We start from the raw sequence: 23271 nt of genomic DNA, 5'->3' as shown, positions 1-23271 counted from the left end.
GCTGCAGCTCATTTCATATGTTTTATAACTTCTATCTGTAATTGCCTTTTTCATGATGTGCTCAAGGAAGGCTTGAGGACTGCTCTGGCGGGTGTAATTGTCCTTCAGCCTTAAACGTGTTTGGCTGTAGGATCTCTTAATTTCTTTTTTTTTTTTTTTTGGAATGTTCTTAAATCAATGGAAAGCTTAGTCACTCCTGGCTTTGAAAACCTTTGGGGTCTCATTAAATGTGCGAGGCTTGAGGTCAGAGACACTACCTCATAGTTACTGGGTTGGTGACAACAATGGTGTCAAAGCGTTTGTTAAATACAGTGCGAGGAACGGGAGTGCGGTGCTTGGCCTCGTGGCAGAGGACAGCTGCTTCGTGGTGCAGTGCCCTGCTCCCCCTTTCTCTGCTGAAACTGCAGGAGCCAAGCAGCTTTGTCCCCAGTCCTTGATGTGGGGGTTCCATTCTGCCCAGCTAGCTTTGGGCAGAAAGCTGTACCTCTGAGCAGTGCCTGCATTTTTTCTCAGACTGAGAAGCTATCGCTGATAGAGGGAAAGTCCATATATATATATATTTCTATGTAATATGCAAGTATTCATTTGAAAAGTGCTTTAGGATGAAAGGAGCTATACAAATTTATTCTAATTGGATGACAACCAGCAGACCAATGTTTGTGTAGTGCGGATGTATTTATAGAGCAACTCTGCATCCAGATGCAGGCAAAATCTATTGAATGCTCGTATCTGTCTGCAGCAGATACCTTCGGCTTTGCGAATAGGAAAAGGTGCTGCTGTTTGCATCTGTAGCAAAATGTAAGGAAGTACTTCAGTCACGTTGTTCAAAGAAGATGTCTTGTACCTCCGCTCGCAGTAGGCGTTGTTACTTTAGCGATGACTGTTAAGAAATGTGTCTGGATCGGTAGTGCTGCAGGCACAAGAAGGCTGTGAGGACCCGCGCTGCAGGCAGGAGAGCTGCAGCTTCAGGGACTTCACTGCACAGGCGAAGAGGTGCCTGGAAAGAGAGGAACGGCTGTCTTTGGTCAGCGAGCTGTTTTTCCATTGTTTGCACCACGTTTTGTGTTTGTGGGGTGGGAGCAGGGGCTACCACGGCCCCTGGGGTCGCAGCTGTTCCTGCCTGAACGTGACTCACCTCGATGGTGCGTTAGCATAGATACGCTTTTCTTCCATGGAAATAGGAAAACTGATGGCACCAGCGTTGTCCTGCCTCAGGAGGCGAGGCGTTTTTTTCCTGAGCGTCTAGCCTTGTGATTTCTGTATTTCTTTACCATTCTCTTTATGTTGGCCACTAGCCCTGCTGCTTAGAGAACCACCCCAGCGGGATTGGCAGTATGTGCTTTCTACATGCGGCCGTTGCTTTCCTGGCTCATGAAGGCTAGAGTTCCGCTCTAGCGTGAAAGTCAAGGGCTTTGGGGACCATGAGTGCAAGTTACTTTGCTCTGAGATGCCTCTCCAGGTAAGATTAGCCAGAAGGAAGAAAACATCACCCTTCGCCTCCCGGGTTGTCTGTGAAGCATCACAGCTCTGTGCTGTTTCTAATTCGAATGTTGCACAACCAGCACATGCTTCTTGGCGAGTTCAGTGCAACGAAACTCATGAAGGAGTCGCTCTTGTCAAGACAGAGGCACACAAGTCAGGGTAACCACTCTCTTTGTCAGTAAAGATGAGGATGTTGCAATGGCCACTTCACCCTCTTTCTTAGCTGGGTGAGGGAGAACCCAGCTGATTATTACATATGGGCATTTTCCATTCCCTGTCTTCTGCCCTTGAGCAGCCTCCTTTATCCATCTGGTTCTAGAAAATAACCATATTGATTTTGATTTCACTAAGAATATACCTTCCAAACCATGGGTTGATTATTCAGAGCTGAAGTTAGTTGCAGTGCTCAGTGCTCAGTGCCCCAGCCGGGTGTGATCCCTCCCGTGGGGCTGCCCGGACCCCGTGCCTCCCATGCTCCCAGCTCCATGCAGTCAGTCTGCCAAGCCCGTAACTTTGCAGTGCTGCAGCATTGCCTGACTCCACTGCCCACAGACCTGTATGCTCTGCTGCACGATTAGCTTCACGGGCATCTCAGCCTCCCACCAAATAGGGGAAAGAGATTGCTGTGGTTTACAGACCCTTTGAAACACTTGAATAATTGGATTTTGGGACTGGCTGGCTTTGTTTCTCATCACAGGTATTTGCCTCAGCTCAGTGCAAACATGAAGATGTCATCCTTGCAATGAATTGCATTTTACAGCTGCCTTAGCTGCCTTAATGTTCCCCTGAGTTTCTTTGGGATGGTGTAAGACGAAAGCCCTTTACAACGGCACCGGTGTTGTGGAAGAAGCCTTTGCCCCCATAGAGGCCTGCGCGTGCTTTTTGCATTTACAATGGCTGAGACAGTGTCTGGGCCTTGGCTTGTCATCTGTTAAATGTGGTCCCATCTGGCCCTGGAAGAGCCCTGAGCACTGCTTTGATTAGAGCCATACGGGACCTCTGAGCCAGGCTGTCCCCGGTGTGGCACACGTTGCTTCCACCCGCTCACTTTGAAATCCTCTTCCCAGGGAAAACACGACAGCCAGGCTGCGCGGGGACTTCTGCGGGGAGTTTTCACTAGCAGTGAAGGACTTCCCCTGCCTGGCCTCCTACCAACGGTTCGTGTTGGACTAGAAAAGCCTTCTTAGCCTTAGATGTCCCAGCTGCTCTGGGGAGGAGGATGCTAGATTAGCTCATGAGGAGTCTCCTGAGAAGAGTTTCAACTCTCACTGACCTATCGCTTGCTCTTAGAAAAGTCGCTTCATTTCTGCGTGTCAGCTGCTCTATCTGTGCAGGGGGGCAGGACTGCCCAGTAAAGCTCTTTGAAATCAGCAGAGGGAAGAGCAAGGCTGGGCTTTATTAACACATGGAAAGGACAGACAGCTGCTCAGCTCCACGGTACCTTCAGCAGAGTGAACCCGAGGATAAGGCTAAGGGCATGGGATGCTAACAGCTGACCAGCCCTGGGACACGGAGCTGGGCCTCCCTCCTGGCTGACAGCTGCCCTGGCTCCTTGCTTGGCTGCTCCCATCACTCTCATCTCCGAAATCTTGAAGCTACCCAGAAGCCTTTCCCACTGCAGCTGTCCCACAGTGCCACAGAGGTGTGCGGCGTGGCTGGCCGCACTCCCTGCAGGCACACCCATCTTTTTCCCTGTTTGACCTCATCCATTTGCACCTTCTGCCTCCAAACAGTGGTTTGAAAGGCTCTAATCGCAGCGCCTGATGCAACCTACGGTTTGATTCTGTCTTCACGATGATTCATTGTCCAAATCCTCCAGGCCTTGCTGCTTGGGTTTTTTTTTAATTCTTCTTTTTTGTCCAGGAGCCAAATATTTGCGCCTTGGTTAACCCTTTCCTGGCCTCCCTTTGGAGTGGTTGCTGCTGGGCATATTCATGGCTTTGGGGGCCTCGGGCTCCAGGGCTGCAGCAATAATGTGCCGAGAGGTGCTGCTGGGGCCCCAGCGACTGCCAAGTTCAGGATGAAGATGTCTCTCTCCCAGCAATTCTCCCAGCTTGACGTTTGTTAAGGCCTTTAAAATGTAATTGCCTAATAAAATGGTGCATGGGGGTTGGAGAAGAGTGCTGCCGTTGGCGGGGGGCTTCTCTGGGGAGGGGCAGGGTCGGGACATGTCCTCGACTTGGGGAGAGCGAGGTTCCAGTTTGGCACTAACAGTCTAGTGCATGTCTTGAAGGTCTCAGCAGCATGACATTAAAAAGAAGGCATTTAACATGGAAATCCCCAGAGGGAGAGATTAAAGTGAACAGGTGCTGGAAAAATGTTTCTGCATATTAGAACTTAATTAGATTTGAAAATGAATTCCAGATGGGCTAATTATGTGTGAGTTGTTGCAGGTTCTTTCTTGCAGGGGCAGGGTTGTGTTTGGGAAGCTGATTCGGTCTGATTGGATTTGATTCCTGACTCTTGCGGTATCACCGAGATCTAGAAGCAGGTTAGCTTTCAGGTCCTGTGATCTCCCTGAAAAGGCTCCACATCTCCTCCTGCTCCTGTCAGAGTCAGAGAGATCTGAGGCCAGGAGCCACTAGGCTTGTTGCTGAAATAACCACAGGGCCAACAACCTGTCATGTTCAAGGAGAAGAGATCCTTATCGGAATTGCTTTTAAAAGGAGCTTCAAAGACTGGAAGGTAGATTTTTTACAAAGGGAACCATTCCTAGGGACAGAGGATGCTTGGGGAGGGGGCTTAGGAAGGGGGGCTGTTGCTAGAGGGGAGCAGCGTGCCGGAGCCTGCTCAGGCGATCTCTGTCTGGGTGTACTGGGAGAGCAGAGCGTGAGAGCAGGGTGCTGGCTGCCATACCACATATTTGTGCTGTATAAATACTAGCGTAACCGAGAAACGCTGATAGCGGGGGAGTGGCGTGCTCCGGGAGAAAATACAGCTCAGGAGAGGAGGGTGTTGGCCGTGGGCAGCTCCTCCCGATGCACGGTGCTCGTGGGCTCAGCCTGAGGAATGCCGCTCAAAACCCTGCGGGGTCACGGCCTCTCGCCGAGCTCCCCCAAACCACTGAGGTGTGGGGGTGATGGCTCCACCAGCGTACGGTGGCTCTGGGTCTGCCTCCAGCCACTGGGACTTCTGAGAGCTCAGTAAATGTAAACTTTAATGTAAGGTCCCTGATTGGAAATTATGGGCGTATGATTTATATGGGGCTCAATGAATGATTTATGACATGTTAAGTGATGATTTAGGTAGAAAATACAACCCCCTCTTACAGAATCTTTAATGAAAAGTGTCAGTTCTTATGAATTTATTTCTGAAGCTGTGTTTGAACTCGGCATGTTTGACATAAATCACGTCTAATTGTCATTCCATGATTAATGAACATATGCTGGCCGTTTTTCTCCATAATTAAACTTTATGTTCAATTCGTCTGGCAAAGCAAAACAAGCTTGCGCGTTGTCATATGCTGGCTCTTCAGGTCTGTGTATGAGAAAGTGCCTGGATTTCCAATTCCCAAGCAAGAGTTAGATGAGACTCGTGGCCGGTTTTGCAGAAAGTCAGGTTTGCCTTGGCTGAGAAAGCAGATGTGGTGCTGTCCCTCCCTTTTAAGACAGTACTACTCCTTAAATGGCATGTACACTTCTTAGGTAATGCCAGGCACCTCTCTGGTGGTGATGACTGAGGCAAACAAGACCAAGGTGGTTTGTGACCACGCGCTCCTTGACTCACGGGGAAGCATAGGGCCTGGCTTATGGAGTTACAGAGATCTCTAGTCCCAAGGAGCTGCGGGTAACTGGGCAGTTCTGCAGCAGTCACATACGAGCAGGTTCTGTTCTACACCCTTAGTGATCTGCCAGAGCTGAGGATCCCCAGGCTTCTGCATGGACATCTCCAGGGCAGGATCCCTTAGGCTTCACGCCGCTTGCATGCAGAGGAATAATAAGACTTTTCTTCTTTCAGGACATAGACAAGTTTGGCAACGAGATCACACAGCTGGCTCGCCCGCTCCCGGTTGAGTACCTAATCATAGATGTAAGTATTTGTTGCACTTGTTTCCTCGCAGCAGGCAATGGTCAGGGTGGAGCGCAGTTCTTAACCCGCCTCTAAGATTCGCATTGGAGGTGATTCATAGGGCAGATTTTTTTTTTCTTTTTCCTTTTCCCTCTGCTGCCAGGCATCTCTAGCACAAGGGTTGGTGTGCTCTGGGGTAACTGCAGTGCTCCTTGGGGTCGGTGTGGTGCCAGGGAACACGCGTGCTTCCTGGGAAGGCGCTGCCTGGTGTCTTATCACGGCTCCAAACTGGCACGTAGCCACACAGCAGGGGAAGCAGCCAGCCCCACGGATACCTGTGCCGGGCACTACCCCTCAGGAAGCTAATTAGAGAGCTCCAGTTGTCTGTCTCTTAGCAGCAATTAAGAATCCAGCTCCTTTTAGTGACTCAGCAGACCAGGTTGGTTGTACAGAAATGCCTTTTCTTGGGGAGAGAGTTCACGCTGCAGCACAGCTTGGCTGGAGCAGGGCTGCTGCCTGCCCGTGAGCAAGCGCTGCCAGGCACTGGGGCACAGCTCTGCCCTTTGGCTTGAAAGGAAACTGCTACGGTGTGGAAGGCAGGAAAGCAAATAATTTGGATGACAGATGATATTGCTGGAGTTAGAGGTGGTGCCAATAACAATTAAATCCACCGGAGCAACTGGTCTGGCCCAGCTGCCCCTGGCACAGGCAGCGTCCTGCGGGCACAGGGAAGCTGGCAGCCCGGAGGCTTCCACTGGCTTGTCCTTCTTCCCTGTTCACTATCCGCTTTGCACGTCACTTATCAGAGCAGCACTCGGGCTGACGCTGGGGTGTGTGACTCACACAGAGAAACATCGTGTCCAGAACAACGGGCCCATTGTGCGGGGCCCTCAGATGCTCCATGCCAGTCAGCATTGCTAGAGCATATTTCTTACTCAAGTAGTAAAGGCATCTGTTTCCGGGCTACCTGGGGTGTAATTAAGATGAAAGCAGATTGATGGAACATATATTTAGGAACAGTCTGGAAAGCTGCATTTCTGAAGCATCTTGTTTTGTCTCTCTCTCTCTTTTTATTTATTTTTTTTTTTTTTAAAAAAAAAAAGGCATTATTCCACTTAATACTGTCCTGGCAGGTATTTCTGCATCTCTGCTTACAAAGGGCCTCGCCAACAGGTCCCAGCAGTTGGTAACTGACACCAAAGCTTTAAAGCCCCCAGAATCAGAACTGGTTTCAGTGTCAGAAGCTGGCCCAAACAGTAGCTTGTGAACTCAGTAACGTGGGCGCAACATTGTATTACCCTGTTCACCGTCCCTTTGGCACAGGGTGCAGGGACAAGGCAGGGTTAGTGCACCCAGAGCAGGGAGTGGCTCTCTTCAATGAAGTGCAAAGGTGGTTTTTTGGCACCCATCCCAGCCCTGAATGGAGCAGCACAGTCCCCTGGCTACCCCATGGCCAGACATGGGGGCTGTACTCTCCCCTGTCACCCCTTGGTGTTAGGGTGACCCCCAGGGTGACACCCCCAGCAGCAGCTGGGAGCTGCTGTGTCCCAGTGACCTTTGCAGAGAGGGATGCTCTCCACAGCGTTATGCTGTGCTCTTGTCAGGACCCAGCTCAGTACATCTCCCTCCAGCTTCTTTAGAAACGACTGCCAGGAGCTAAAGGATGTGCTGATTGGAATAGCACTTTAAATGTTAAAAGCCATCAGAAGATCCCTGCTGTAATTGCCTTGCTGTCTTCCTGGCTGAGCTCTAATGTGTATCCGTGGCTGCTCTCGGCTATCAGGAGCCTGGCTTCCCGTATCCCTCTTGCCTCTCCTGCTGTCAGCGCTCTGATCGTCCTTTCTTGGATTTTTAGATTACTACAACTTTCCCCAAGGATCCAGTCTACACTTTTTCTATTTCTCAAAATCCATTCCCCATCGAGAACCGCGATGTGCTGGGAGAAACTCAGGTAAGGAGTGATTCATACAAAGCTGTGTTTAATACAGATAGGTCGTCCGTCTCCCTTGTGCTTACTAATATCTGCAAAGGGACGGCTGCCGTTGTGCCCTTAAATCACCCCTTCGCGGTTCAGTCCAGTGCTTGCCAAACACCTTCCTGCGTGGAGCAGTGTCTGCATGCCGATGAGGCGGCTGGAAGCCTTGCTCCCTGCCGCTCAGTGATGGGGACCAGGGCTCCTCGCTCTGTGCCAGGGCTGGCGCCTCCCAGACAGCACTGAAGAGGTCAGCGGGCTCCAGCTCCATGGTGACGGGATGGGACCCACTTCTCCCTGCAGACAGGAGAGGAACGAGGGTCTGTTGCTCTAGCTCAGACAGCACTGACTTCTTCCCTGGATGGATTTTTAAAACACAGAGACTATTTACTGCAAGAGGCCCATAGCGTTGAGCAGAGGCAGCTGCTGGACAGCTCGAGGCACTCGTTGGGTGTTGCCAGCGCACAGAAGGCTTGAGTTGCTTTAAAGCAGCAACAGCTTGTTTCTCTGAGGAGGCCGTGCCAAAGATGTCAAAAGCTTCCTCCAAAAGTCATCACAAGAGAAGGGTCGCTGCCTGTTGTGGCTCTGTTGGCAGAGCAGGAAAGGTCAGCTGTTCAAAGACAGTTTTGGTCCTCATTTCTGAGGATGCCCTGGGTTCAAGGGCAGAGAAGAAGAGCAAGTTGGGGAAGAAGAGTCTGCTTTTGTCCTCATCTGTCTCTTTTCCTTAGGGACTGACCCTTGAGTTGAGCTGACTGGCCTCTGCTCAGCATCTCCTGTGTCCAGGAGCAGTTCTCTGTGCACTGGGGCTGTTCAGGTGTTCGGCTAGGAGAGCTAGTATGGACCCAAAGATCCTTTTCTCTGGAAGTTGTAAGCTTCTACTTGATCAGCCAGCCTGGGATCTGATTTCGGGAGGGTCTCTGCACATTGCAGCCAATGCCCAAAAGAGACAGGAATGTTACAGTGCCTGTTAGTAGATCCAAATAGGAAAATAAAGTTACCACGTGGGGGAAGTGACTTCTCTTTATTATTGTGTCTCTCTCTAGGACTTCCACAGCTTGGCCACGTACCTGTCCCAAAATACTTCCTCCGTTTTCCTAGACATCATTTCTGATTTCCATCTGCTCCTCTTCCTGGTCACGAACGAGGTCATGCCTCTGCGGGTACGTAATGGGGAGGAAAGAGTCATGTCAGCATCGCCATCCCCAGGGCTCCCCCAAGCTCCTTGTGGGGTGTCATGTGTGTGGAGGACACTGACCCAGCCTGCCACCCCTGGGCACGTTCCCCAGCTGGGTGCCTCTTCCAGGCTGAGCTGGCGGCAGAGGGTTTAAAAGTGAAACCAAAGCCCCCGAATAGACCAAGAGCTCTCCACGCACGCTCTGAGCAGTGAGGGGGTGGTGGTTGTTAGCATGGTTGCAGACCGGACAGAGCCAACTTGGCTATGGCTCTGAGAGCTGGAAACATTTTAAAAAATATCTCAGAATCAGAAATTCCTGTTGTAGCGATAACAAGATCAGAGCCCCCAAATCTCAGTGAGGCCAGCGACTTCCTGGCTGTGCAGCTCTGCCTCTCTTGGCCAGGCACCGGGAGCTTGGCGGCTGCCCAGGCCCCTGGTTCACATCTGCACCGCCGGACCTTCCCGGCGCAAGCAGCACGCCAGCGAAAAGGGCCATGTGTTTGCCAGAGGCTTCGAGTGCGCCGAGGACTGCGCATGTGCAGGGCAGCCAGGCTGACCCTGGGCAGCTGGAGATCAGGCCAGGGGCTGCATGTGTGGCCGGAGCTGGGCGCCGGTGTGCTCCGGCACGGTGGGTTTGCACCCATGGGAGTCAGGCTCAGCCTGCAGCGCCAGCACGCTTTCCCGCACAGGGTGGTGCAGTGGTTGGCTGCAGCCTGGTTAGGTGATAACCTCCTCCATGCAGAGGAAAAGGAAGCATTTGTTTTTAGGGGTATGTCTGAATGTGGGGAGCAGAAGGGATAAACTGTATCTTGCTCCCTGCTGGTGAACGTCACTGGTGCAACCCAAAGGGGCAGAAGCTCAGACTCGCAGCTCTGCCTTGCTGTGGCTGGTGGAGGAGGGCAGGGTGGTGCTTCCCTGGTCACAGCTCCAGCCTGGGTGCCAGAGGAGCATCCAGCGCTGATTTCCCCTCTTATGGCTTCCAGGACAGCATCAGCTTGTTGCTGGAAGCTGTGAGGACCAAGAATGAGGAGCTCGCACAGACGTGGAAAAAATCAGAGCAGTGGGCCACCATTGAGCAGCTCTGCAGTAAGAAAGGGGGTCCCTCTGGGAGGGGGGTCCCTTGTCCCTCGGGCCAGGGCTGGGCCAAGGTGGCCGGTGGCTGCACAGTGCTGCTCTTAAGCTGCCATGGAGGTCATGGGAGGCTCCAGCAAGACGAAAGCTGTTCCTTGGTCTTGAGTGGTCCCTGCTGCACTGAGCAGGGAGTGGGGCTGAGCTCTGGGGGCTGCAGCATGGGATCTGCAGCACTCAGCTGTGGGGTGCTGAGATCCACTGCCACCTTGGAGCCTCCACAGGGTGCCGGCCTCAGGGGTGAAGGCAGCATCTCACAGGGACCCTACTCCCTGGGCTGGGACATGAAATTTGCATTTGCTGCCTGGTCCCAGTGCTTCCCCCCTGCTCTGACTGGGCTCTTTCTCTCGCAGGCACAGTCGGTGTCCAGATCTCAGGACTACAGGAGTATGGTGCCATGGGTGGCTCGACGCACACCGTGTCGGCAGCCATGTGGGCCTGCCAGCACTGCACCTTCATGAACCAGCCGGGCACGGACCACTGCGAGATGTGCAGCCTGCCCCGGACCTAGCCACGCCAGCGCGGCGGCAGACTCCAATACAGAGCAAACCCTTGAGCAGCAGGAGTGGTGCTTCTCCCTTCCCCATCCTTCTTTCCGCTTCCCACCATTGGGCCACCCCAGGGTGCAGAGCCAGGCAGGGGGTGGCTCCAGCCCTCCCCAGTTACTCCTCATTCCCTTTCAGGGGCAGCCCTATAGTTGCAGAAGGAATTGGGTGCCCTGGCTTTATCTGATGCTGGCCCCAGCCTGGGAAAACAATACTTAACCTCAGCCTTTGCCCAGTGGGGCCGGGCTGGTCCCCCTGTTGCCCCCAGCTGCTGTCCTAACCTAATCCTGGGACAGCGCTTGGGGGCTCGGGGGGACTGTGGTCAGCCAGGGCACCCCTCTCCCTACTTGCCTGCCTGCCCAAAGTAGCCTCACGGCATAGCAGAGGTGACAGGGAGGCTTTGGCACCTCGCTGCCCACAGCTTTGCTCCCCTTTCCCTGCCCACGTGGGTCGCTGCTGCCAGCTTTGGGTGCCCAGGTATCGACAGCCTTCGCACTAAACAGCCCGGGCAGACCGAGCAGATGACTGTTAACAGCTCTGGGCCAGACGGCGGCTCTGCCAGGCTGGGCCCCGGCGTGCTGGCAGCACTCCCGTATGCAGGACAGGCCCCCCCTTGGCACTGGGCAAGGGGTGGGCATGTGCCAGCTCCAGGCTTGGCACCACTCCCAGGGTGCCGAGCCATGCTCGCTCCCTCTCTTGCAGCAGAGATGCTTCAGTGCCTGGCTATGTGCGCTGAGGCTGGCATGCCCTAGTCCTGGCCATCCGCTGTGGGGGATGCGGGAAGGGTGTCATGTTCCTCCGTGTGCCGTGTCACCCCACAGAGCGCGGTTTGGCTCACGAGGAATGTGCGAGGTACCCTGAGCAGCAGCTCATCCCCTCCTTTGGCATGATGCTGTGCAGAGGGAGCTGCATAACTCGGGCACCCACCTTGCCTCCTACGTGCCCTGGCTCGGCAAGGGAGCTGGCCCCTGCAGCTGGCGCCTTCCCCCATGCCCACATCCCTCCCGAGCGTGTCCTCCACAGTGCAGGGCTGGAGCTGGGGCTCAGGCTGCGCTCCTGCCACTCTCTCTCCCCTTTAGACCCTGACTGGGGGCTGCCCTGTGCCAGGGAGGTGGGGAGAGGGCAGGCAGATGCTTGCACTTCCCTGGGAGCTCAGCCCTCCTCTCGCAGGGCCTCTGCCCTGTCCTGGAGACCTCCCTGCTCTGTTGCTGCAGGTTCAGGCCTTAGTTAAATCTGCAGGACGCTGATTCCAGCACTGCCCTGTGCCCTTCTCATCAGAGGGAGGTGTGAGGCCCATCCTGTGCCAGGACAGCATTGCCCCTGCCTTCTCCAGCCAGGCAGCAGGGCAGGCAGCATAGCAGGGACCCCCGGTGCCTGACAGCCTCCCCGCCCCCACTGCTGTCGGCAAGTGCCTGCCTGGGCTCTGCCGAAGGCTTTGTCCTGACGGCGTTAGCGGAGTGGCCACCCAGTGCTGCCACAGGGCTTATGGGCTGCGGTTTGCTTTTCCCCTCGGTTTGTTCATGTTTGGGGTTGCAGCAGTGTGCAGGGCCTGGACTGGACTGACCTGGGTGCAGGGTCTTGCGAGTAATGTTGAATAAAAGCACCTAAAATGAGAGCCAGCGCCATGCCTCCTGCGCTCTGTTACCTGTGCGGGGGCCGGGCCAAGACCCTCTGCTCTCCCCACGGGACACTGCGCCCCATCACCAGGCACTTGACATCCTGTCCCCTGCCCACGGCTATGCTCTGGTCAGACAGTCTGTTTGCAATCAGCGCCGGGGCCGCGTGCTGCTGGGCCCCACGCCAGACCAGCGCGTTGAAAAGGGAAGGCAGGAGCCACGCAGAGCCAGAGTCGGGGGAGCCAAGCCCGGCAAGCGGCTGCCTCGTCCGTGCCGGCCCGGGACCTCAGCGCAGGTAGGAGGCATAAATGACTCCAATGGCATCAGGCCCCACGTGCCCAGCCTGGCCCTCGGGGAGGTGACACCCTGCGACCACCTGTCCCTGGGGTCCCTGTCCCGGGGCCGTTGGGGATGCAGTGCCCCAGTTCCCTCCTGCCTGTGGCTAGGAGCTGGCTGGGACCCTTCTCACGGTGCTCTACCCTGGCAGCACCATGTCACGACTTCTCCCCCTCCTGCTCCTCGCAGCTCTGGGCTGCGCTGCCAAGGTGAAGCAGCGGCCAGCGACATGGGACGACAGAGCAGACGGTAACCCCACACTGCTCGGGACTCCCTCCCTGTCAGGCAGGGGCTGCTGGTGCTTGGGTACAGGCAGGGCCAGGGCTTCCCTGCCGGATCCCTGCCTGACAGCAGGCAGCCGTCCCCAGCTGTGGGGCTGGAGGGACACTGGGGCAGGGGTCCAGCCTGCAACCAGGCTCCTGGGGCCACTCGGGGTCCTGCCCAGGCCAGCCTGTCCCCTCCGGTCCCCACAGCCGAGAGGCCACCGGCGAAGGGCTGCGCCAACCTGACCGTGGTTCTGGACAACTGGAAGTTCGCCATCACCTCCCAGATGAGGAACCTGCTGATGTTCGACCACCAGAATGTGCTGCCCGACTACGGGAGGTGAGGGGGCCGCGGGAGCAGGCGATGCCCCGCTGGGGGGAGGTTGGCGGGGGTCCCGCGCCCTCACCCCGCTCCTCCGGGCAGGATCCGGTCGCTGTCGGGGGCCCTGGACGATCTGTACCGGGATTTCAGCGCCCTGAAGGAGCAGCTGGGGCGGCTGTCAGCGCGCTTCGCCGAGGTGGAGGCCTTCGTGGACCAGCTGAGCCGGACCCACGGCCCCGGGGCCCCCCCGCGCCGCCGGGGGCTGCCCCAGCCCGCCCGCAGCCCCCCCGACACCCCGCCCCGCGCCCCGGCGCACGGAGGGGGCACGGCACGGCGGGCACCGGCTTGAGGGGCCTCTGCAAAGCAGCGAGGGTCGTGTCCGCCCCCACGGGGCGGGACACGGTGGGGGGGGGAAGAGGGCGGCCGTGGGTTGGGGTCAGGCCCGGCTGAGGGGCAGGCGTCTGCCCTCCGCTCGCCATCAATAAAGCCGCTACCGCCAACACCGCCTTGCTCCTCTCTGCGCCCCCGCCATCGCAGCCGCGGGGTGTCCTCACCCTCCAACCGGTACCGGAGAACACCATCCCTCCGCCCCATGCCCGGCCCATAGCGGCTTTACGGCCTGTCGCAAACTCCCCGCCCATTGCGGCGGCCGCCGCGCAGCCGTAAAGCGGAGCCGCCCGCGCCCCCCGCCCGGTACTGGCAGCCCCACCGGCAAGGGACGGGGGGGGGGGGGGCACTGAGGTGGGGAAGGGGGGGGGGGGGCTGGGCGTGTGGGGCTGAGGCCGGGGGTCTGGGGTGGGGCGTGGCGGGGACGGGGTTGATGCCTGGTGAGGGGGATGGGGCTCGGGTGGGGAGGTTTGGGCCTGTGGGGGGGGAGGGGTCCGTGGGGCTGCACGGGGACTGGGTGGGGGGTTGGGGGGGTGGGCGCCGGTTCCTGCACGTCTGGAGCTGTCAGTGGTTGGGGGGGATCCGGGCCCATCCTGCACCCCAGGGTGTTGCAGGGGGAACCTATCCCCTCTCCCCTCGGTGCCCGCCCCAGCGTGGGCGCCCCCCCCCCGGCGCTGATCCCCGTCCCCCCACCCCCAGGCTGGCACCGCCGCCCTCCCGGCACCATGGCGCATGTGGGCCATCGGGTGGACTACCTGGCCGGCTTCTGCTGCCCGGTGGGAGGGCTGGTGGCGGGCAAGCCCCGGGTGCTGTGCCACGAGAACGAGATCTACCTCTCCAACGGCAGCGAGTTCGTCTACGTCTATGACCAGGAGGGGAAGGTGCTGAAGGTGAGTGGCCTGGCAGGGCGGGGGGGCTTCGTCCCACGTTCCCCCTATGCTGGGAGGGTGCTCTGGGGCTGGTGTCCCAGGAAAAGGGTGAAGGTTGTGGGGACACCAGTCATGTCACCCGGTCTGGGGCTGGAATCCTTCCTGGGGTCCCTCCGTGGGGGTCCCCATCCACAAACAAACTTCAGGAGCAGCACCAGAGCCCCTTACCTGGCTCCGAGGCCCCTTCTGGGGGTGGGGGGTGCTCCCGTCTGGCCCTTCTCCTGAACTTGCAAGACAAACATTTAATTAAACTAGAAAGGTGCTTTTTTTTTTTCCCTCCCTGAGCAAAGTGACATCTCTTTCATTTCTCACCTACAAAGGGTTTTCGCTATTGTCTTTGCTGTGACTAACAGCAGTCGTCGTGTTGAGTTATACACAGCTTCTTTCTTTAACTTGTTCTTATTATCATTTCTAAGAAAGCCATCGCTGTAATATCAGGGTTTGCCTCCTACACTGCGCTCCTTCTCAGGAAAGTAGATCATGTACCGGCTTTCTGATCGCTGTTTTCCTTCCCCTCAGGGCGCGGGAGTGACAGGCTGCCTCCTTACCCGCAGCCCCTCTCCTGACCCCCTACCGGTTCTTCACCGAGGGTGGCTGCCCCAGCCCAGGAAGGCCCAGCTGGGTCCATGAGCCATGCGCTGCCCTGATAGATTTATTCCTGGAAATTGCTTATAATCTGCATTTACAGGAAATAACTGCTTTAATTTGGGGTTGCCCAGGAAGGAGCATTGCCCAGCGAGCGGTTTCTTTCTTCCCCCACACGGGTGCGGGTGAGCAGGGCTCTGCCTGGGCCAGCAGCGTGGCCACTGTAGCTCCCTCTGCACTCATGCCTGCTGCAAGCAGCCCTGTCCTTGCCGCCTGCCCGTGGGTACCATAGGAAGGTGACATTTCTTTCTGCTTTTCCACCCAGGCTGTGTACCGGTGCCCTGACCAGGTGTGGCACGTGGAGCTGCTGCCTCAGCCCCGGCAGCTTTACATCCTCTGTGCCCACAGCGGCATTTACTGCATCTCCCTGGACCAGCAGAGCAGGTGAGCTGGCTGTCGCCCCCAGGGACACGAGCCTGGCCTTGGCCAGCCCTGTGCTATCAGCCTGAGTCCCTGGGCTGCATCTTGGGGCTGGGGTGGCATGTTGGTCCTTGGCCAGCCCCTGGCTTCTGCCACTGCCCTCTCCCCGCCTGTACTCCCCCAGGCATGGGAAGCGTTACGTGGTTTGAAGCTCTGGCTCTCTTCAGATCGTCGCTCTTGCAGCAGACGCTAAAAGCTGTGCTGCAGGGAGCTTGTTTCTGAGGGCCAGGGTAAGAGGCGGCCAAGGGAAGTGCTGGCTTCGCCCCACGGCTTGGCTGAGAGCTCTTCCCTGTTTGCTTGAAGGTTAATGGAGCAGACGGATGGCGACGGCCAAGAAAGCAATTGCCCTTCCGGCGTCTTCCCTGTGGAGTCAGACGCCTGCATCTTCCCAGACTCCAGCCTGTGCATGTTTACTCTGTTAAACACCTTCGTCATCACCTTGTCCCAGGCTCACAGCAAATGGTGGATGAAACTGCACGAGCTTCCACACCCTGAGCAGGAGAGTCCCCAGTACCGGCAGGTCAGCGAGGTGGGCTTCTGCCCTGGCCCCCAGCCTGGGAGTGAGGGGGATGAGGGGGACGGCCCACCCTCCCGCTTCCTGCCCGTCCTGTGCTGTGCGTCCTCCCCCGGCACCATGGGGTCAGGGGAGGGGCTGTGGTGCTCAGGGGGCTTCGTGCTGGAAGAGCCCCTCTTCAGCCTGCTCTTTGGGATTGACGCTGCCATGCTGGAGTCTCCTATGATCCTCTGCGGCTTCCCAGATGGACAGCTCTGCTCTGTGCCACTGAAAGCCCTCAGCTCTTCACCACCTGTTGACGGCTGCCATGACGTTTCAAACCAAGACCCCCCTGTGAAGATCCTCCATCATTTGGAAGAGCCCATAGTCTTCATTGGGGCCTTGAGAACGGAGCGGAGGGCAGCAGAGGATGCCGAGGACGAGCAGCTCTTTGGAGACACTGGCTGTGACTGCGTGGTGGCCGTGGGCCACTACGGGAAGATGGTGGCTGTCAAGGCAGATCAGAGGGAGGAGGCGACGGTACCGGAGCTCAGGGAGTACTACTTGCGTGGGCCCATTCTCTGCGCCGCCTGTGGCAGCGGCAGCCGAATGTATTACAGCACACACTCGGACATCTCTGCTGTCGACCTCGACTGGGTCGGTGATTCCTCTGACCCCGAGGACGCGGAGAGCTGCACCGGCGTCCTGCCTCCCGTCCTGTCTCCGGCCAGTTTAAGTATCTGTAGCGTTGTGGCTCTTTCCTTGTCTTCTCGGGCATCAGAAGGTACTGCCGGCAGTGGGGCGTGCGCTGGGTCTTGGGGTGGAGCAGGGCAGGATAGCTGCCTATTCCGGCCTGTACGTCTCCACCCCTCCTTACAGTCCAGATTGGGCTCCGTCCTCCATCAGTTCTTGTTGACTCCCCTCGTTTTTGTAAGTCGTTTCTGTCGAGCATGCTGACTCGGGCTGAACACGAGGCGTGCTCGCAGCTCCGGCTCTTCCCTGCCCGCTCATGGTTCCTCTTTGCTCGGCGTCGCAGGAAGCAGCCGGTCCGCTCAGGTTTCCATGGGATGCTCACAGCAGCGCTCCCTGTCCCCTTGTGCTCCTCGCACAGAGGACAGCCTGCGGCGAGCCCCAGGCGAGCTGGGGTGAGGCTCACTCCAGAAAGCAGGGTTCAGGCATGCTGCTGTCGGGACCGAGGGCTCCTGCACGGCTGCTCGGAGCCTGCACGCGGTGCGCTTTCCAGCCCCACAGCTTGGGTGCCAACCTCCCGGCTCCAGCAAGGGCAGCGCGCGGTGCCTGACCACAGCCGGGGCGCAGAGCAAGGTGTGGTGCTTGCCCTTGGCAGTGGAGGAAAGGAGTAGAGGGCCTAGACTGGGGGGAAAGTATTCTGTAGCCGTAACCGAGTCTCTTGCACAGGAAGCACAAGGAGCAAACGGGGCTAGAACAGGCAGATGAGCGAGGAGAGGCTCCTGGGGCACCCAGGTGAGGGCAAGGCAGGCAGCCCTGCCTGTGCCTGGCCCTGCTCGCTGCCCACAGAGCTGCATGCATCTCGCTGCCAGGGACCCTGCATGGCAGCACTGGCTCCCGGGGTGCTGCAGAACCCCCCGGTGCCTCCCTCAGCTGCTGCTGGCCTTGGCTTGGGGGCAGCCAGCTCTGGGAAACATGGCTGGGGCAGCAGGGCTGTCAGCAATCAGGAGCCGTGGGGGCAGGGCAGGCGGAAGGGGAACATTTCCCTCTGTGGGATGGCCCCTTCTCGGGGAGCTGCGTGCAAGGTGGGTGTGCTGTCATGGTCCGTGTCCTGTCTCCGTCATACCCCTCTGCAGACAGAGGCAGAATCTCCATCTCCTGCTATTTTGGGGCAGGCAGTCCCGTCCTGCGCTCCCCTGTCCCCCTGCATCCACCCTCTAGCCATCGGGGAAGCCCTGGCTGCCTTCCCAGCCACCCCCGTGCTGCTGCTTGTTGCCTGACCTGCCCCCGTCTCTGACCGCAGGTGAATCGGAGCTGCTGGCCTTGTCTGCCAAAGGCCGCCTCATGACCTGTGACTTATGCAGCCCTGAGGACACTGACGTGGAGCTGACGCCTGCTGAGGTCGGCCGGAGGATTAAGGAGCTGCTGTCTGGGATAGGCAACACCTCAGAGAGGTAAAGGGCAGGGCTGCTCGGCGCCGCGTGCTCACGCTCTTACTCTGCAAGCTGCTGGGTTTGTGGGCACCGAGCTGGGTTTTTGTGCATTGGCCATGAGGTCTCTGGCAGCAACCGCTCCAACGTTTACCTTTCCAGAGTGCAGGAGCCTGGCTGGGAAGCCCGCTCGACCTTGATAGGATAAAAATAGTGTTTAAGGGCAGCCCTGCCGGCTCCAGCGCTGCGGGCGGGCTGGTGTTTACAGCCTCGGTGGCAGAAGGTGGGAGAGGCAGGGTGCCAGGCGCTCCCAGACACCCTGCCGTGCTTGCCAAGTCTGTGGTAACAGGCAGGGCAGGCACGTGCCTCTGGCCTCCACAGCCGTCTGCGTGTCGGGAGGGGACGTAGACGAGTTCCCCTCTCTTTGCAGGGTGATCCCTGGCGTCTGGCTGGCCGGAGCTGCTTCCCAAGCTCAGCTCAGCTGATGGGGGCTTGTGGGCAGGGCGGCCCTGCAGGCAGCGTGGATCCTGGCTGCCTTGGAGAGGGAGCTGGGGAGTTCCTAGGGTGGCTCAGGGTGCCAGGCTCGTGCCAGGGGATGCTGGGCTCGTCTGCTGCGGTGGCACAGCGCCCTTCATGCAGCAGCCTTTGGTGCTGGCCTCTGCCACACCTCCATCACTGACCTGGCGTCCTGGCTGCCATCCCTCCTGCTATTTCAGTGCCAACACTTTATCCTTGCAGAGTTTCCTTCCTGAAGAAGGCGGTGGACCAGAAGAACCGAGCCCTGGCCAGCCTGAACCAGGTGATGAACGTGAGTGCAGCTTTGCTGTCCAGCCAAGAAGGCCAGAAGCCCATTGCTTGCACTGTCACTGCCAACTGGAGCTGCCTCCTGCTCCAAGATACCATCACCATCTCCTGTCTGCTGGAGAACTGCAGCGAGTACAGCCTGGAGGAGGGCTGGACCCTCTGTGTTCAGCTTCTGGCCAGCCCCTGTGCCTTAGAGGAGGAGTCTGTGGATTCGGCCACCACCTTCACCTTCCCCATCAACCAGCTCCTCCCCGGGAACAAGAGGGAGCTGACACTGCCCCTCAGCTCCGCTGCAGACACCAAGCTGGATCTGCCTCTGACCATCTCCTGTGCCCTCTACTACAGTTTACGGGATATTTTGGGCAGCGGCTCTGAATCCTCTGAGGCCCTGGATGACCTCCTGCCAGACGACTCGCCCATCCTCTCCCCGGACAGAGAGGGGATCTGCCTGCCCCTGAGCGAATGCACCATTGACATGCTCCAGTGCCTCCGTTTCGAGAGCACCACCCCCGAGCCAGATTCCTCCCCGCCAGTGGCTGCCCCCCCTGCCCCCCCAGACCCTGTGGAGACCTTCCTCAAAGTATCCCAGGAGCAGACTGAACCCAAGGGGGTGAAAGCCAGCGAGCTGCCACACGCCCCAGGAGAGGGAAACCTGCCCCCCTCGGCAGCGTCCATCAGGGTGTCCTCGGAGCTGCTGAAAAATGCACTGAATACCTCTGGCTCAGGTGGGTCCCTAGAGAGGAGTATCCCGGGAGCTCCTGGAGTATCTCCGAGAGGTGCGTGCATCCCAGCTTGTGGCCACCTCAGGAGAGGCCAGGATGGCACTGTCACAGCTCGTGCGTGCAGGCTGGGACGGTCACCAGACCCTTCCTTGGGCAAGGAGGGCTGCGTGACCCCACGCAGTCACCACCCCGGCATTTGCTCATGGGCTGGCCTGTGAACGCAATGGCAGTTGCATGACCGAGCTCGGCTTGTCTCAGCAGGGAGGGGAATGCCCCAGCACCAGCCCTGGCCTCGCAGGGGCTGCACCAGGCACACACCGCTCCGTCCTGTGCCACTCTGGCCTGAGCGGGGCTGCTGAGCCACAGGGATGGTGTTCATCAGCGTAACAAGCTCTGCTTTCTCTCCTTTCATCCCCAGATGTCCCACTGAGCTGTGCCACGCTGCGCTGGCTGCTGGCTGAGAACGCCGGGGCCGAGGCGCTGAGCAGCAGGGAGGTGGCATCAGTGCGCGGTGCAGCACCGGATGGAGGCGAGGTGCAGCTGCTCATCCGAGAGGCAAGGAATGGGTTAGCCCTGCAGGGAAACTTCCCATGCCCCCATCCCATAGAGCTGGCTCCATCCCACAGCCCTCACTTGTGCCAGGGAGCTGGGTGCTGTGTGGAGCCTGCTGGCTGCTCACGCTGTGGGGCTGGGACTTGTGTGCTGGGCTGGACAGGCTCCGTTGCTGATCCCCCTTCTCCCAGCCTGGGACTTCCCACTGGCTGTAGCTGCTTTCCTCCCTCTCTGGGCGGGTATGTGTCCCCCAGATGTTCTCATTTCCCTGCTGCCGCTATGTCCCTGTGCAGCAGGCTGGCCTTGTGAAGGCAAAGGCAGATGCCCCCTCCCCTCCCAGCATCCCTTTGCTGATCCACAGGATCCTCGTGGGCCCTTTCCCACTGCCTTTTCACTGGAGCGGTGTGGTTCCTGCTCCTGCCCAACTCTTGCCCAGCCCCACTGAGATGCAATAACCTCGGACATTCACTGTGCCCCAACCTGGCGTTGGGCTTGGCTGCAGGAAGGAATGGGCTTTCCCTGCTGCTTTGTCGGGCTGCGCTTTGCTGGCTCTGCAAAGTGAGAGAAGAATGTGGCTGGATTCGGGGTGTAAATCTGATCTGCAGCTCGTCCCCCTTTAAATGCAAAAAATCCTCTTCTAAGCGCAAAGGAAAAATACTAATTGCTGCCGAGCTCTCCCGCCACAGCTAGCTGACCCCGTGCCGAGGGGCCCAGCCGCCTGTGCTGGCAGTGACCTGGCTCGGGTTGAGTCACGCTTCAGAGCACTAATATCGCCGATGTGATTAGTGATGGCGTTAATTCTCCTTGGGCTAAGCCTGACAAATTAAATCCGCTGGGGTGGCAGCTTGCATCTCATCAGGGAACGGGCATCCGCTCACCCCCAGCAGCACTGGGTGAGACCAGCAGCCGGTCTCCTGGCAGTGGTACCCACCTCTGCTGCCACTCCAGGCCGGGGTTAGGGGAACAGGTGAGAGCTCTCCTGGGCCTGATGGCCACCAGGGCTGGGCCATGGGCAAATGCCCCTCAGAGGGGCTGGGTGAGGGGTCAGAGGCACCTGCCTGGGCTGGCAGTGCCTCTGCTGCATTTGCCTGCACCAGGCTGGAGAGCAAATGGGTTGGAGGAGTAGGGGCAGGGGAGGAGGGCCTCCTGGGGAGCCCGGCACCCACGGGGAGTTGTCCTGGGGCTGCCCTTGTCCCCATTGTGCGGGTGATGATTTCAGTGAGGATGTGTTTGCTGTCGCAGGTGGCCATGAACGACCTCAGTCCAGCGGGCCCCATCCAGGCCGTGGAGATCCTGATGGAGAGCCCATCCCTGGCCGACATGTGCAGGATGCACCATGCCGTCATCCGGCGTATCCAGGTATGCTCGGCCGCTGCCGCAGGGCTCTGCCGCTGGCCCCAGCGGACATGGTCCTGGGGGACAGCAGGGATCCTAAGGAAGCCAGAACCCCGAGGCTAAAGCCAGGGGGTGCAGCCGGGCACTCTGGGAGGGTTTCTCTGGCACCACCGTGTGGCAGACAACCCTGCATGGCCTGGCCTCTGGCAGGGCTGGGGAGGGGGATCATCACAGACCCTACTCCCTTCCCAAGTCCCAGCCTTGGCTCTGGGCATTTGGGCTGTGGAGCTGTGGGAAGTGCCCGCTGTCTGCCCCAGGAACACGCCCTGGTCAGTTTGGCAGCTAAATGGAGCAGGGCCCCTGCGGTGCGTGGGGGCTGGCAGCCTTCCCAGAGGTGCTTCGGCACCGGCAAGCACAGTGCCAGGCCTGGGGAGAGCAGGCCAGCGCAGCTGCCAGGTGGAGACCTGCCCCCTGCCTGGAGTTGCAGTCGGGGCTCCCCGGGGCTGGGTGCTGCCGCAGCCGGCTCTCCCAGCATCCTCCCCAGCAGAGCTCTCCGCTCCCCGCAGGCGCTGGTGCTGGAGCAGGCAGCACAGGGCTCGGGGCCCCCCGACCTCCGCATGCAGTACCTGCGCCAGATCCAGGCCAACCACGAGGTGAGCCACAAGCCCACGCTAGGGGGCAACGGGTGCCCACCATGCCCTGGTCCCCTCCCCATGGGGTGCACGCCATTGGGACCCCCCGCCGCAGCCCCGAGCCGAGGCGCATCACTCAACCTCCATCTCCCTTGTGCAGATGCTGCTGAAGGAAGCGCAGACCCTGCGAGACCGGCTGCCCCTTGGCGAGGATGGAGCTGCGTTGGCAGAGAAACTCCTGCACATCTACAGGCAGCTACGCAACCCCAGCCTTGTTCTCCTGTGAGCAGGGGGCTGGCCAGCGTGTCCCGGGGGCCCCGAGCCCTGCTGGCCGGGGTGGGTGTCCGCCGGGCCAGCGGCAGGGAGAGACCCCCACCGGAGGAGGAGCGGGCCCGGGTGGGTGGGCTGGCGGCGAGGGCAGGGAGGCCGCGGCGATGGTCCGGGTGGGGGGTGTGTGTGTGTACGTGTTTCGTGGTCGTGTTGTCGGCAGCACCGGAGGGTTGCGGGGCTCCGGCGGTGTCTTCCCAAGAGCCGCCCGGCGGTAGAGCAGGGGCTTCTGGGCTGGCCCGGCCCGGCCCTGCCGCCCCCCGCCCCAGCCTGGCCATGCCGGCGGGCAGCCCCCGGGGTTGTGCTGTCTTGTAGATCGTTCTAGCCGTGGTAGTTTAGTGCTCTCCCGGTGGCCACCACGCCGTGCCAGCTGTGGGCTGTGCCCCCGTGCCGCCTTGCCTTTCAGGATCAGGACAAACAGGGTGCTGTGCCAGGGTGCCCAGCGGGCACCCGCCCGGGGGAGCCCCATTTTTCTGCTGGGCAGGGGAGGGGGTTTTCCGCTCCCCCGTTGTTTCTATAAATGATCTTGTATTTCTGTGGTGGTGCAGCGTGTTTTGGCCCAGTCCTTCCCCGCACTGCTCCAGTGTCTGTAAATCTGTCGTCTGCCATGAAAACGATCGTGCCGCTCAGCGAGTGCCCGTCTCTTTTCCTTTCCATCTCCCAGCAGGGCCCTACCAGCTCCCTGGGGGGCTGCCACTGCCACCCCCACAGCCCACTGCCAGGCTGCAGCTCCCTCCTGCTCCCCCAGCCTGGCAGAGGGTCCATGAGCATCCCAGCCCCTCCAAGCTCTGGCTCCCTGCACAGCCCCTCAGGATCCTGCCCACAGCAGGTTTGCTTTGCCGAGCCCCAATCCCCAGCTGCCTGAGTGGCACCCCCAGCCCCTGCATCCTAGAGCTGTGGTGGAGCCAGGATGCCCAGGGAGGATCAGCCCTTTCCTGGGTGTGGGGGCTTCCACAGGGCAGCCCTTGGGTTACAGGCCCCAGGCTGGGCAGGGGGAGGGGGATGTGGGGGGATCCTGGCACTTCACCTGAGCACCCCTCGGGTGCTGTGAGAGGCGAAGGA

General features: G+C 59.0%; 3 protein-coding genes across 6 annotated transcripts in view; all 3 read left to right on the top strand.

Annotated features, from left to right (window-relative positions):
• The window catches only part of NPLOC4 (NPL4 homolog, ubiquitin recognition factor), a 30744-nt gene extending 18815 nt beyond the window's left edge, over positions 1–11929 (top strand). The window contains exons 13-17 of the mRNA XM_075111601.1: positions 5440–5511; positions 7346–7441; positions 8506–8622; positions 9620–9722; positions 10118–11929. Of these exons, the coding sequence (XP_074967702.1) occupies positions 5440–5511; positions 7346–7441; positions 8506–8622; positions 9620–9722; positions 10118–10275 (546 nt within the window). The 3' untranslated portion in view covers positions 10276–11929. The remainder of the gene's footprint in view (positions 1–5439; positions 5512–7345; positions 7442–8505; positions 8623–9619; positions 9723–10117) is intronic.
• LOC142065453 (uncharacterized) lies at positions 11919–13339 on the top strand. Of its 3 annotated transcripts, none has more exons than XM_075111602.1 (4): positions 11919–12220; positions 12413–12510; positions 12735–12864; positions 12949–13339. In XM_075111602.1, exons 1-4 carry the CDS (start codon positions 11919–11921, stop codon positions 13193–13195), a joined length of 777 nt encoding a protein of 258 aa, XP_074967703.1. In that variant the 3' UTR covers positions 13196–13339. The 3 variants fall into 3 exon arrangements, with proteins under 3 accessions (XP_074967703.1, XP_074967704.1, XP_074967705.1); XM_075111603.1 differs by having other exon boundaries at positions 12997–13323; XM_075111604.1 differs by having other exon boundaries at positions 12093–12220; positions 12372–12510; positions 12949–13323.
• Positions 13340–13455: 116 nt separating this feature from the next.
• FAAP100 (FA core complex associated protein 100) lies at positions 13456–22838 on the top strand. Of its 2 annotated transcripts, XM_075111599.1 has the most exons (10): positions 13456–13539; positions 13933–14123; positions 15073–15191; positions 15531–16504; positions 17711–17861; positions 18576–19366; positions 19782–19918; positions 21158–21274; positions 21817–21903; positions 22043–22838. In XM_075111599.1, the coding sequence occupies exons 2-10, from the start codon at positions 13959–13961 to the stop codon at positions 22166–22168; spliced, it is 2667 nt and encodes an 888-aa protein (XP_074967700.1). In that variant the 5' UTR covers positions 13456–13539; positions 13933–13958; the 3' UTR covers positions 22169–22838. The 2 variants fall into 2 exon arrangements, with proteins under 2 accessions (XP_074967700.1, XP_074967701.1); XM_075111600.1 differs by lacking the exon at positions 13456–13539 and having other exon boundaries at positions 13832–14123.
• The last annotated feature ends 433 nt before the right edge of the window (positions 22839–23271 follow it).

This window comes from Phalacrocorax aristotelis, chromosome 16, assembly GCF_949628215.1.
Source record: "Phalacrocorax aristotelis chromosome 16, bGulAri2.1, whole genome shotgun sequence".
NCBI lineage: Eukaryota > Metazoa > Chordata > Aves > Suliformes > Phalacrocoracidae > Phalacrocorax > Phalacrocorax aristotelis.
The sequence above is the reverse complement of the archived record's forward strand: the minus strand, read 5'-3'. Positions and strand labels throughout refer to the sequence as shown.

Excerpts from the sequence above, each read along its gene's own strand:
- LOC142065453 (XM_075111602.1), top strand. The coding sequence starts at position 11,919 with ATGAGAGCCAGCGCCATGCCTCCTGCGCTCTGTTACCTGTGCGGGGGC. Across the intron at positions 12,221-12,412 it reads GGCCCGGGACCTCAGCGCAG|CACCATGTCACGACTTCTCC; the intron begins GTAGGAGGCATA and ends CTACCCTGGCAG. Across the intron at positions 12,865-12,948 it reads GTGCTGCCCGACTACGGGAG|GATCCGGTCGCTGTCGGGGG; the intron begins GTGAGGGGGCCG and ends TCCTCCGGGCAG.
- FAAP100 (XM_075111599.1), top strand. The coding sequence starts at position 13,959 with ATGGCGCATGTGGGCCATCGGGTGGACTACCTGGCCGGCTTCTGCTGC. Across the intron at positions 17,862-18,575 it reads ATAGGCAACACCTCAGAGAG|AGTTTCCTTCCTGAAGAAGG; the intron begins GTAAAGGGCAGG and ends TTATCCTTGCAG. Across the intron at positions 21,904-22,042 it reads AGATCCAGGCCAACCACGAG|ATGCTGCTGAAGGAAGCGCA; the intron begins GTGAGCCACAAG and ends TCCCTTGTGCAG.